The sequence below is a fragment of the Trichomycterus rosablanca genome, chromosome 1, assembly GCF_030014385.1.
Source record: "Trichomycterus rosablanca isolate fTriRos1 chromosome 1, fTriRos1.hap1, whole genome shotgun sequence".
Classification (NCBI taxonomy): Eukaryota; Metazoa; Chordata; class Actinopteri; order Siluriformes; family Trichomycteridae; genus Trichomycterus; species Trichomycterus rosablanca.
The window spans coordinates 34,333,645-34,347,096 of NC_085988.1; the positions used below are offsets into that span (position 1 = coordinate 34,333,645).

At 38.2% G+C, this 13,452-nt stretch overlaps 1 protein-coding gene across 2 annotated transcripts; it reads right to left on the minus strand.

The window, feature by feature from the left end:
- Positions 1-711: 711 nt before the first annotated feature.
- On the minus strand, positions 712-11,768 carry acsbg1 (acyl-CoA synthetase bubblegum family member 1). 2 transcript variants are annotated; one of them, XM_063002170.1, is made up of 14 exons: positions 11,686-11,768; positions 11,222-11,298; positions 10,103-10,368; positions 9,854-9,942; positions 7,330-7,450; positions 7,174-7,254; positions 6,372-6,521; positions 5,289-5,465; positions 4,028-4,206; positions 3,696-3,929; positions 3,352-3,569; positions 2,577-2,716; positions 2,238-2,484; positions 712-1,060 (listed from the first exon to the last, which is right to left on the minus strand). In XM_063002170.1, the coding sequence occupies exons 1-14, from the start codon at positions 11,760-11,762 to the stop codon at positions 984-986; spliced, it is 2,133 nt and encodes a 710-aa protein (XP_062858240.1). In that variant the 5' UTR covers positions 11,763-11,768; the 3' UTR covers positions 712-983. The 2 variants fall into 2 exon arrangements, with proteins under 2 accessions (XP_062858240.1, XP_062858230.1); XM_063002160.1 differs by having other exon boundaries at positions 10,103-10,371.
- Positions 11,769-13,452: the final 1,684 nt, after the last annotated feature.

The following is a 13,452-nucleotide window of genomic DNA, read 5'->3' on the forward strand; positions in this document are numbered from 1 at the left end:
TGGCGGACATCCGGCATAAAGACTGCGCCCAGTCTGGTATGTGGATCTGCTGTGGTGGCCCTTAAATACAGGAGCAGCCAAGAAAAAAAAACATTTGTCACATTTTTCCAATTGTGTTTACATATGCTGGGAAGCTTTTGTAAATTCTGTTTTTATTTGTTGTGCACATTTTACATATCTAACATTCAATAGAATATGCACTTTTACTGCATTGGAGGTGAGCAGTAAGGATCATGGAGAGGTCTCCATATATGCCCCATATAAAATTAAGCCCGTAAAATAGGGTCACTATTCAAAAAAAAAAATCAAGTACTCCTGTTCTAGTGTATTTGTAGGCCACTGTGTTAAAATAACTTGAAGAGACATGAAAGCGTAGTAGCCTACATACGATGGCTGTAATAGATAGTGTTAAGCAGTGATTAGATGCATGTTTTTAGTGCATATGACTATGCCACAACACCTACTGCGATGCTGCTGACTGTCCAAACCACTGTGATTTGCTTCCTTTTTGATAAACCTACCATTGTAATAAGCATTGTTTCCATAAATATGCATGACCTATTTTTTTTTTTTTAAAGCTAATCAGGTCTGTATTGTCAATATATAAGTAGTTTTTTAACTTTTAGTACTCAAGAACAAGTAATACACGTGGATGTGCCAAAAAGGTTTGAATAAAAAAAAGTGAACAGAGAACAGTTTTACTAGCATATTTTTAATTAATCTTATTACAAACATCAGATGTGTCTAGATAAAAAATGTCTGACAAAAGTTTCCATTTTTTAACACATTAGGTTAAAATATTAATGAGATAATTAATAATTACCAGATGAGTTTAATTGTGTGTGTTTGTGTTAAATGAGTAATAGTGCCAAACTACAGTGCTATGCTCGTAGTAGTAGTAATTGTTGCAATAGTAATCATTTATTCATTCTGTTCAGGCGTGTTGTAGGTCTCGTACCTCATGGTAAACTGTGGTTGTATTTTCATTCTTTGTAGAACTGTTCTATTTCATCATGGTACTTCTTAAGGACAAACGGTCTGCACAGTTTCATTGTTGGGCCTAAAAGTAAAATAAGTTATTAATTGTATTTAATGCTAAATTACGGTTGGTCCACAATTTAAACAACCATTTTCGTTGCTGTTCCATTCCTTTAACTCGACTCCCAAGACGAAATTCAGCAGTAGGGATTATTTAGTGAAATGTGCTGTTTGTGTTACACTATGGATGCTTTGCAAAATGTCAGTTGCTTACAATGATATAATAGACATACACCAATCAGGCATAACAATATGACCATCTTCCTAATATTGTGTTGATCCCCCTTTTGCTGTCCCATACGCAACAAACTGTGATGCGCTGTGTAGTCTGACACCTTCCTATCACCTTTCTAACTTCTTCAGCAATTTGAGCTACAGTAGCTTGTCTGTTGGATTGGACCACTTGGGCCAGCCTTAGCTCCCTATGTGCATCAACGAGCCTTGGCCGCCCATGACCCCGTCGCCGGTTTACCACTGTTCCTTCCTTGGACCACTTTGGATAGATACTGACCACTGCAGACCGGGAACACCCCACAAGAGCTGCAGTTTTGGAAATGCTCTGACCCAGACGTCTAGCCATCACAAATTGGCCCTTGTCAAACTCACTCAAATCCTTATGCTTCTAACACATCAACTTTGAGGATAAAATATATATAATATATAATAATAATATATCACACCCACTAACAGGTGCTGTGATGAAGAGATAATCAGTGTTATTCATGTCACTTGTCAGTGGTCATAATGTTATACCTTGTCAGTGTATAGAGTGACAACAGAAACTAGTTTACATTTTCATTTGGGAGGTTGTAAAATGCTTTGCAATTTAATTGACCAAAAAACCTTTAATTGACAACTACCTTGTCATAAACTTAAAATTTTGGCTGGCAAGGGACAAATCTACTTACAGAAAAAGATGTGAGGGCAAAATATAGAAAAAAACTTAATGTAAACCTCTGTGATTTGGGTTTAATTTATAGGATTCTTTTGTGGATGGTGGTCAGAAGCTATAAACAAAATATGGGAATTTTTGTAGGTGTTTGTCTTAGATGGATCATACTGTATTTAGTTGTGTTTCTATAGGTGTTCCTATAGAAAATGTGAAGCACTGTCCAGATAATACAGCCACTACATTCCAGAATCTTCATTATGAAATACAGTAAATCTTGTTAAATAAATAATATTTGTTCAGTACTTACCGAGTTCTCCTCCGGTGACTGAAAAGTCTTTTGCAATGATTGTCCATTTCTGAATGCGCTGGGCATTTGAGGTGGCATTGGCATTAACCTGAGCAATTCCCTCCTCAATGGCCTGGTTTAGCACTTTATCTTTGCCTCCAGTTACATCGGAAACTTTTGTTGCTTGACTGCCAAGCTGTTTACAGTATTCCACAGCGTCTGGGCTAAGGTCATCAGTGGGCTCCATGGTTTCAGCATTTGTAACACACTAATCAATACACACACACAGAGTTAAACAGACTACCCTAACAAAGTTAAATGCATGGTTTTAAACACTGTTTTAAACACAAACCTTATTACCGTAAGTGTGAGAAGTATGGCCAGAAACTTCCTTTTGTCCCCTATCAGCATGGCATTGCTGATTATAGGCAGCTCTTTTTTCACAGCATCCTCTATGGGAACTGGAGGTACATTCTCTCCACCAGCAGTAATTATCAACTCTGAACAGAGGTACATGCAAAATTACTGCTTAACATAAAACTGTGGGAGACAATGTTAAATGCACAATGTTTTTATCATCAATGTGATAGTAACTTGTTGCAAGTCTAATCTGCCATGTATTACAACTGATTCTGCTTTTAACAAGATATGTTAGTTTAAATCATAACTGCATCTTTTCACTTGCAAGAGGCGAGTTCATTTGCTGATCAGCTTTCTGTACGGAGAACCAAACCCTGATCAACGCATTCTCGCTTGTCTCTGTGCACCATCAACCAGCCAGCAGAGCGGCTTCCACCCTGTATGAACAACAGCCAATCGTTGTTCATGTAGGCACCCAGCCTGCCGGATTTAGAGCCGACGAGTTGAGTTTAGAACCAACGAGTTTGAAATGTCAGCTCTGGGGTTCTAGCCTGTTTTACTGCTGTGCCACCTGAGCGACCTGTTTTTCCTAGTTTTTAAATGCAATGATTCAGCATGTGATGTGAATGACTAATCAAAATGAGTTTAACAAAACATAAAAAGTAAATTTTTTATATTGGATAGCAATTAGACCACAGTCAAAGAGTGATAAATAAATACATATTTCCCTGCACCTGTATATAGTTATGAAATCATGAGCTAGAATTAATTCTACCTTTTATTCTTCCTGTTATGTAAAGAAAATCATCCTCATCTGCTTTGCCCAAGTCTCCAGAACGTAGCCAGCCATACTCATCCAAAGCTTCCAGTGTCTTATCCTTTAAGTTGAGATACCCCATGAAGACATTTCGACCCCAAAAGCACACTTCGCCAGTGCCATCAGCACCTACATTTACAAGTTTATATCTGCAGCCAGGAACCACCTTACCACAACTGCAAGATAAACGATAACATTAAAGAAGAATCACTTTTATGTTAAAAGGCAAAATGCATTAATATCAAAGACTAGTAAAATCTACACTGTATGGATGATGCACATTTATGTTAACTAGTACTTGCCTTGTACGTTTGTAAGTCTTTGGGCCAGACATAAAGTGAGGCCCGCTGCTTTCACTCAAGCCATAGGCCTCATACAACCGAATGTTGAGGCCAAGAAAAAACTCGGTTGTATCACTTCCTATCGGAGCTGAACCAGAGAAGTACTTTTCACAACAAGAAAAGCCCAGCTCAGTACGAACTTTCTCCAGGACCAGAGAATTTGCTAAGGTGAACAGAAATGACTTCTCTTCATCACTGTTAGAAAGACATAACAGAAAACAAACACATTTATTCTAACACAATACATTTAAAAATAAGTATAGTAAAATGTAATGTTTATATGAATATCTCACTTCGTTGACTTTTGATTAGCCTCCAAGCAAATAGACATAGCATATGTCAGCAGTTTCTTTTTTATGTATGCACAGTGTGACAGCTCCTCCTTTAATTTTCCCATTATTTTTTCCCAAACACGAGGGACTCCCATATGGGATGAGGGGGTGACCTCTTTTAGAGTGCCTATCAAGGTCCCCTGGATAAAAACATCATACAACCAGAGAAAACTAAATGTAAGGCAATGTAAGTCAACTACACTTTGTCCATGTGAAAATATGAAGTATTTTAAAACATACAAGTACATGTTTATGTTACATTTTACATTTACAGCATTTGGAAGCCACTTTAAGCCAAAGTAACTTTTTTAAATGATGATAGGCTGTGTGTCTGTAGGGGGAGGGACAATGGTCAAAAAGGGACGGTGTTCTTTGCAAGGCTGCAAGCCACTGTTGAATGTGCGCGTCCAACCCTCAGGCAGCATTGCACAAGAACTTTATTTGCTACTGTGATAAATATCCCCACATGGGCTTGTAAATATATTTTTAAACCATTGTCACTTAACACAGTTCACTGCTTTATCAAGAAATTAAACTCTGTAATGCAAAGAGAAAGTTGTACATTATTTCAAATAAAAATACTGCTGAGTACTCTGGGCCCAAGCTCATCCCAGATGGACCAAAGAACAGTGGAAATGTGCTGTGGTCAGACAAGTCCACATTTCAGCTTGTTTTTAGATAGAAAAAAAATGGATGTTGAGTTTTCCATGGATGATTTGCACATGTAAGAAGGTATCATTGATGCAGAGGCTTATACTGGGATTTTAGAAAGATGTATGTTGCCATCAGGGTGACATCTTTTCTCAAGAAGTCTATGGTTATTACGATAAGACAATGCCAGGCTTCATTCTGCACATGCTAAAAAGGGGTTGCTCTGTAGACACAGAGTGTGTGTCCTTATCCACCCTGTCTGCAGTCAAGATATGTCTCCTATTGAAAATGTATGACACATTATAAACAGGAGAATCAGACAACAGCAACCACAGACTGTTGAGCAGGTAAAGTCTTCTTTAAAGCAAAATTGGGTAAAAATTCCCGAGCAAAAAGTGTAATTACACTTAAAACGTTTAATTAATTCGAAATATAATTTAGCTTAGTGGTAAACATGCCTCTCTGTGTTGCAGGCATCACATTTAAAATTGTTGTTAACAGAACACAAACAAGATGGTCTGTGAAAACATTGAAAAACCTTTTTTTTTTGTAATTTTGACTCTTTTTTTACCTTCAAAGCATCAGGCTGAGCAAAAGATACCAGCTCTCCCCACTGAATTCCTGTCCAGAGATCATAGATCTGAGCAGCAATATGGCTGAGAGGCAGATAGCTCACTATAGACTCTTGTTTTATTTCAGCTGGTTGCATGTCTCCAGCCCTGCTTGCATGTTGAGCTGTCCATGTGATCTACCAAAAAGATAACATTAATAATGAAAAGCCTTTAAGTGGGTTCATCTATAAACTTATGGGTTAACTTCTTAAAATATGGGTAAGCATGAGTGGACAAATCACTGAGTTGGGTGCCATGAGCAAGAACATTTTGGATCTTAGCAGCCAGTTTTTTAGTCATACTTACAGGCTACTAATCACCAAAGTTGTCTCAAACACGTTTGTACCTTTTATATCTGCAGCAAGTCTCTATTTGGCTTCTAACTATAATGTTCTGTCAACTCTACAGGCATTACACCTAACACTGTGAGAAGTTATATACTGGTCTTTACTCCAAAAGGCACACTACACCGTTTTTGTTCAATTTCATTGTTATGGCAACTTTTTGAAACCACAGGTTAATGCTGTTACTGGATGACTAGCAAATAATACAGTTTGGTTAAATCAATATTACACACTTTGCCTTGTTAATTGTGTTTTGTGGTATCCAAAACGTGGTAATGGACATGTACATTAGACTACTCACTTGCCCAGTGAGCTAGCCAGTGAATTTATGGGTAACTGAAGCTTAGAACCAAAAGTTCATCACTAGATTTTATTCCACATTATAGAGTAGCTATAGTATTATTAGATAATCCCATACCCATACTACAGTACAGTAATAACATTTAAAAAAGGAAATAATTTGTACTTTATTAATGTTAAAGGAATTTTCTAGAACGTCCTAGATTTTCCTAGTCAGAAGTGGTAAGTAAATTATTTTTTGTTTGTGTCACTTTTGATGTCTTTATAGAGGATACACGAAGGCCATTGGTCCCAACCGAAGATCAGAGCACACCTAGCACTCTTGGATCATTCTAGGTTTTCTTTGTCCATTTTGTAATGAAATGTTAATGTTCATTTTTTTGTTTGATTTAGACTTACATTGTCATGGCTGAGCATCACTCCTTTAGGCATTCCTGTGGTTCCAGATGTGTAGATAAGCACACAGCATTGGTTGGCATTCTGACTGCTGATGATGTCATCAAGGGTTTTGTCAGAAATGTCCTGACCCAATGTCATAAATTCCTCCCACTGTCCAAAAATGTAAAACATCCAAATTTCTGTACTTTTACAGTGCTTACTAGCAACATCATGATAGTAATCTGCTTAATTGGTTCATTGTTTAAGTGTACAGTTAGTGACCATTGTTCATTGATCTTGCATAATATATGCAAATTCTCCTTCAGATCTTTGTCAGTGTGTTGCTGTTTTTAACACTGGTGGTTTGATATTGGTTCATCCAATCTGACAAATTTTTTAAAGGATCTGCTATGAAAAATGGTTAAACTGCCCAACTCCAGATGTGAACATTTGTATCTAAGAAGATTTGCAGCTGCAATTACTGCTAATGTGGCTTTTACAAAGTACTGAATAAAGGGCCTGCACAGTTTAGTGAATAATGAATTTTAATTTTTGATTTGTAATTAATTGTCAACAAACTTTGAAAACATGTTTATGTATTTCATCATTATGCCTGAATAAGTAAAGATTGATAAAAAAATAGCAATTAATTATATTTAAATGTAAGTCTACGTACAACACAATAAAGCATGCAAAAGATCAAGGGGCCTGAATGCTTGTATAAGGCAAAATAAATGTTTAATATGGTCAGTAACTGTAGGTAAAAGATAAATGTAGCTGGAAGAAAGGGCAAATCATTGTATATCTTTATAATTTGACTTACTGAATAGAGACCGGGCAATTCCTTCTGCACAGATCCTGAATACTGTACGATGGCTTTCAAATAGGGCAATTTATGTTTTATCTGTGAACAATAGAAGACATCATTAAAAATGGTAAAATGGAATTAAAAAAGACAAAGACAGTTAAATCACATTACCTCCAAAATTTTATCCAGTTGCTTTTGATTTTCCACTACAATGATATTTGCTCTTGAGTCATGAGCCACATAAAGACAGGCTTCTGGTGAGTTTGTAGCATAAACCCCTGTCGTTATTCCCCTAGTGGAATTACATATAATACATTACATTAGTAAATATAAATGTTATTATGTTATATATATATATATATATATATATATATATATATATATATATATATATATATATATATATATATATATATACAGTGTATCACAAAAGTGAGTACACCCCTCACATTTCTGCAAATATTTTATTATATCTTTTCATGGGACAACACTATAGACATGAAACTTGGATATAACTTAGAGTAGTCAGTGTACAGCTTGTATAGCAGTGTAGATTTACTGTCTTCTGAAAATAACTCAACACACAGCCATTAATGTCTAAATAGCTGGCAACATAAGTGAGTACACCCCACAGTGAACATGTCCAAATTGTGCCCAAATGTGTCGTTGTCCCTCCCTGGTGTCATGTGTCAAGGTCCCAGGTGTAAATGGGGAGCAGGGCTGTTAAATTTGGTGTTTTGGGTACAATTCTCTCATACTGGCCACTGGATATTCAACATGGCACCTCATGGCAAAGAACTCTCTGAGGATGTGAGAAATAGAATTGTTGCTCTCCACAAAGATGGCCTGGGCTATAAGAAGATTGCTAACACCCTAAAACTGAGCTACAGCATGGTGGCCAAGGTCATACAGCGGTTTTCCAGGACAGGTTCCACTCGGAACAGGCTTCGCCAGGGTCGACCAAAGAAGTTGAGTCCACGTGTTCGGCGTCATATCCAGAGGTTGGCTTTAAAAAATAGACACATGAGTGCTGCCAGCATTGCTGCAGAGGTTGAAGACGTGGGAGGTCAGCCTGTCAGTGCTCAGACCATACGCCGCACACTGCATCAACTCGGTCTGCATGGTCGTCATCCCAGAAGGAAGCTGACGCACAAGAAAGCCCGCAAACAGTTTGCTGAAGACAAGCAGTCCAAGAACATGGATTACTGCAATGCCCTGTGGTCTGACGAGACCAAGATAAACTTGTTTGGCTCAGATGGTGTCCAGCATGTGTGGCGGCGCCCTGGTGAGAAGTACCAAGACAACTGTATCTTGCCTACAGTCAAGCATGGTGGTGGTAGCATCATGGTCTTGGGCTGCATGAGTGTTGCTGGCACTGGGGAGCTGCAGTTCATTGAGGGAAACATGAATTCCAACATGTACTGTGACATTCTGAAACAGAGCATGATCCCCTCCCTTCGAAAACTGGGCCTCATGGCAGTTTTCCAACAGGATAACGACCCCAAACACAACCTCCAAGATGACAACTGCCTTGCTGAGGAAGCTGAAGGTAAAGGTGATGGACTAAACCCAATTGAGCACCTGTGGCGCATCCTCAAGTGGAAGGTGGAGGAGTTCAAGGTGTCTAACATCCACCAGCTCCGTGATGTCATCATGGAGGAGTGGAAGAGGATTCCAGTAGCAACCTGTGCAGCTCTGGTGAATTCCATGCCCAGGAGGGTTAAGGCAGTGCTGGATAATAATGGTGGTCACACAAAATATTGACACTTTGGGCACAATTTGGACATGTTCACTGTGGGGTGTACTCACTTATGTTGCCAGCTATTTAGACATTAATGGCTGTGTGTTGAGTTATTTTCAGAAGACAGTAAATCTACACTGCTATACAAGTTGTACACTGACTACTCTAAATTATATCCAAGTTTCATGTCTATAGTGTTGTCCCATGAAAAGATATAATGAAATATTTGCAGAAATGTGAGGGGTGTACTCACTTTTGTGATACACTGTATATATATATATATATGTTAATATGTTATTATTATTATTATTATTTTTTTTAAAGCATTTTTCTCACCTCTTTTTCTCCCGACTTTTTAGCGCGTCCAATTGCCCGATTGCATCATGCTTCCTCTCCACTAATGCGATCCCCTCTCTGATTGAGAACGAAGCTAACCCACGCCCCCTCCGACACGTGGACAGCAGCCGTATGCATTTTGTCACCCACACTAGGCGAGTGCAATGTGGATCAGCACTGTGTACGGAGAGACACACCCTGGCAGCACTCTTTTCCCGTCTCTGGGCATCAAGCAGCCAGCAGAGGTCGTAATTGCATTAGTTATGAGAGAGTCCCTATCCGGCTTTAATATCCCACCCCTATCTGAACAACAGGCCAATCGTTGTTCATGTGGTTGCTCAGCCCAGACAGCCGGCAGAGCTGAGAATCGATACGATGTATTTGAGATCCCAGCTCTGGTTCTGGCGTGTGTTTATACCGCTGCGCCACCTGAGCGGCCTAAATTCAATTATGTTTTAATAAATAACTGATGAGAATGAAGCTGCTTTTTATATTAGTGCTTGTAAACATACTGTACAATGTATATATATATATATATATATATATACTGTATATATATATATTGAAAACATTTGCCTTCTGAAAAAATATATAGCTGGCATTGCATGGACTCCTTACCCTGCAAAGACTGCTCCTACAGCAGAAAAGAACCACTCAGCAGAATTAAATCCCAAAATGGCAACGCTGTGAAAACGCTCCAGCCCAATCTATAAATAAATAAATAAATAAACAACACAATAAAATATTCAAGTTTATCGATATCACATAATTTAAATAACGATTTTATAAGTGATTTAAAAATAAGAAGTTCACATATCGTTCATAAAATAAATCTGTAATTTAAGTACACATGCTCATAAAACTCACCTTTAAAAAACTCTTAGCAGCCATCCGACAGTAATGGTAGTATTCAGAGAATGTTATCTTCTCCCATTTGTCATTTCTTTTGGTTGCAAGAGCATACAAATTGCCATATTTCTGAACTGAGTTCATGAACATTTGATGTACTGTGATAGGTTTCTGTGGACAGAGTTCATCTATGCGCAGTAGCACTGCTCCACTTGCATCTGTGGTCCAAAGGGATTGGGCTGGAGCCAGTGCCACATCTGTCAGAACCTCTTTCAAGCCGTTATCTGCTGAAAAAAGACCATAATTGATAGTCAAGTAAATTATTTTTTATGAAAAGAAAGCTTTAGATCAGGTCTACTACACCACTGTAAAATCTTGAAAATGAGTATTGATTACTCATGACCATCCAGATTATATTACTAATCAGAAATATATTCTTGCAAAGTTATAGCACACTGACAATCACACTTTTTTGTGAAAACACATTACTTCAACAGGTGAGAGTCCTAGCCTGATATTATATTCACAGCAGAAAGGTCCTGGGTTTGATTCCCAGGTGGAGCGGTCTGGGTTCTTTCTGTGTGGAGCATGTTCTCCCCATGCAAGCGTGGGTGGCCTCCAGGAGCTCCAGTTTCCTCCCACAGTCCCAAGACATGCAGTCATGTTAACTGGAGATACTAAAATTCCCCTTAGATGTGTGTGTGTAAGGTATGTTAAGGTAAATGTGTTTGTGTGTATGTGGTAGCCTAGTGGTTAGAGCTTTGGACTGTCTATTAAAAGGTTGAGAGGTTGCGCAAGGCCCTTAACTCTCTCTGCTTTAAGGGGAGCCGGTTTGTTTCGTAGTACTGTAGAGCTCAATGACTAAATCCACCCAGTTCTAATGATTTGTGAAGATATTTTGTGTTTACCCTTGAATTAGCCTTTAGTTTTGGTTATTGATTCGCCTTATCTGTTTTGTTTGCCGGATCCTTTTTGTTTGCTCACTCAGTTACTGAAATGAGTAATTTCAAGGGTGTGTAGTCTTACTTAAATCTCATTGTGTGTCAACGCAACATTGCTGGTCATTTCAAAGGTTTAATTTTTTCCTGCAACTGTGTAAATTGGCTGCAATAATAGCACCAAAGGTGGCTTACTTACCTGCACTATTATCCATAACCTGTTCTTCTCCCTTTTTTATGAAATCTGTCATCAGCCCCAGACATGAGCGCTCTGAGCTGAGAGAGAGGACACACACACACGCTGAAAGCTATAACACTGTTCACCCAGTTACAGCCTAGAGTTTTAAACTCACACAATGTCAGGTTTTTAGTTTTTTAACTAATGAAGTTACTTTTTTTCTGCATGAAGTTTTACATGAAAATGTAAATGAAAACAGTCATGTTCTGTAATAAAATGCTGTGCAATGGCAAAGATTAAAAAAAAAAGCTTAAAAAAACACGGTAATGTCACTTGTCTGGTTTTCTCTGACATATTTTCATAAATGCCCAGCCCAGAGCCATTTTCATTTTGACTTATTCTGGAGGTGTTCCAATAACAGAATTTTATTAATTACTTTAAATTATAGGAGTTTAGCACTTTACCTAAATGTTAAAGTTACTTACCTGTCACAAAGTTTTTCTTCAGTTTTGTGTTGAATATTGCTAGATCTGGCCTGGGAAGATATTTCGCTGCTAGTCATGCTGACCGCTGTGCTGGTATGTGCTGATTTGGTGCCTTACACTTTCACAAGGAAACAATGACCCTCCTTCCAAAGCCCCCTCAACCAACCCAGTGAGAGCATGGGGCTCCAGTAAACACAGTCGCAACGCTCCAGTTTTCAGGGAATGAAAAAAACTTTTATTAATATATAGACTCATGTATTTCAAAAACTGTATATGAGAGTTACATTAGGAGTTGATTACATGTTGCTTTCATGTCTATTTTATTTTTTGTGTGTGAGAATATTTACGCAATATGTTGTTTTCATGAAAAATCTCTATTTGGGTGAGATCCCTCTATGCATACTAATGAACTTGGGGCCTTTTTGCACTGTGGATTTTTTATCCTGTAGTCTTTTGTGAAAACAGTTACCCAAAGAGTGCTGTCACTTCAGAATAGAACTGTGTTTAGGTTATTTAAAAGGCACTACACTCAGTTTTGCCATTATATGACAATGAACTTCAGCAGCATTTTAAATATTACATAATATAACTGATAAAACTACATTATGTAAATTACATATAACAAACATGTCATAACAATCATCAGTATTATTTTATAATGTTGTACTTAATTTTATTTTATTTGTATGTTTTTCCCCTGAATCACATTAGAACAAGATGCCAAGATCCATCAACAGTAGCCATCCTCAGATAATGCCAATCATGTCTGTATGTAGGCTCCCAAGCAGCAGAAGTTGGCTAGTGTAATATAATGCTGAGACACCAGAGCACTCTATTTTAAATTATTTTAATATTTTTATTTTATCAATACAATGAATAAAGAATAAAATTAAATAAAAAATCAAATCAATACAATGTAGACAACATATTCCACTTGCACACTAGCACAGAGTTTCTGAACTCCCCGGTTCGAAACTCGGTGTTGTCACCAGTCGGCTGGGCGCCATCTAGCAGGCATAATTGGCAGTGCCTGCAGCAGATACTAATTGGCCACCGTATCTGCAGGGTGGGGGCTGGACTGGGTGGGGGCCGGACTGGGTGTGGGTGGGTGTGTCTTCATACGCTGTGTAAGGGCCCTGATTGGCGCAAGAGATGCCTGTGCAGAATGCACGGGCAAGAAGAGGAGGGCTGTACACGTGTCGGGAGAGGCGTGTACAGCAACATGCTCTCCTCGGATGCAATCTGGCATCTCTCAGCAGCGGAAGACAAAATTGAGTGTGCTAAATCGGGAGGAAAATTGGGAGAAAATGCATTAAAAATAAAAAATAAAACACCGTATTTTGTTTGTCTTATGATTTAGTAGGGGATGTACATTATATGGCAAATGGTATGTGAACGTCTGACCATGAGCTAGCTAGACATTCCTTCCAAAAACCATTGACACTTATATGGAGTTAACCCCCCAGCCTCCATTTGTGGCTATAACAGCCTTCACTTATTTAGGGTGGGTTGTGAAGTGTGTCTGTGGGAATGTTCCAATTACAACCCCAAATCAGAAAACGTTGGGACAGCATGGAAAATGCAAATAATAATAATTTAAAAAAAAACCACTGAGTTTCTTACATCATTTTGACTTTTTTCATTGCAGAAAGGATAAACCTGAGATATTTCATGTTTTGTCTGCTCAACTTCATTTCATTCATTAATAAACATACATTCCTGCATTTCAGGTGTGCAACACATTCCGAAAAAAGTTGAGACAGTAAA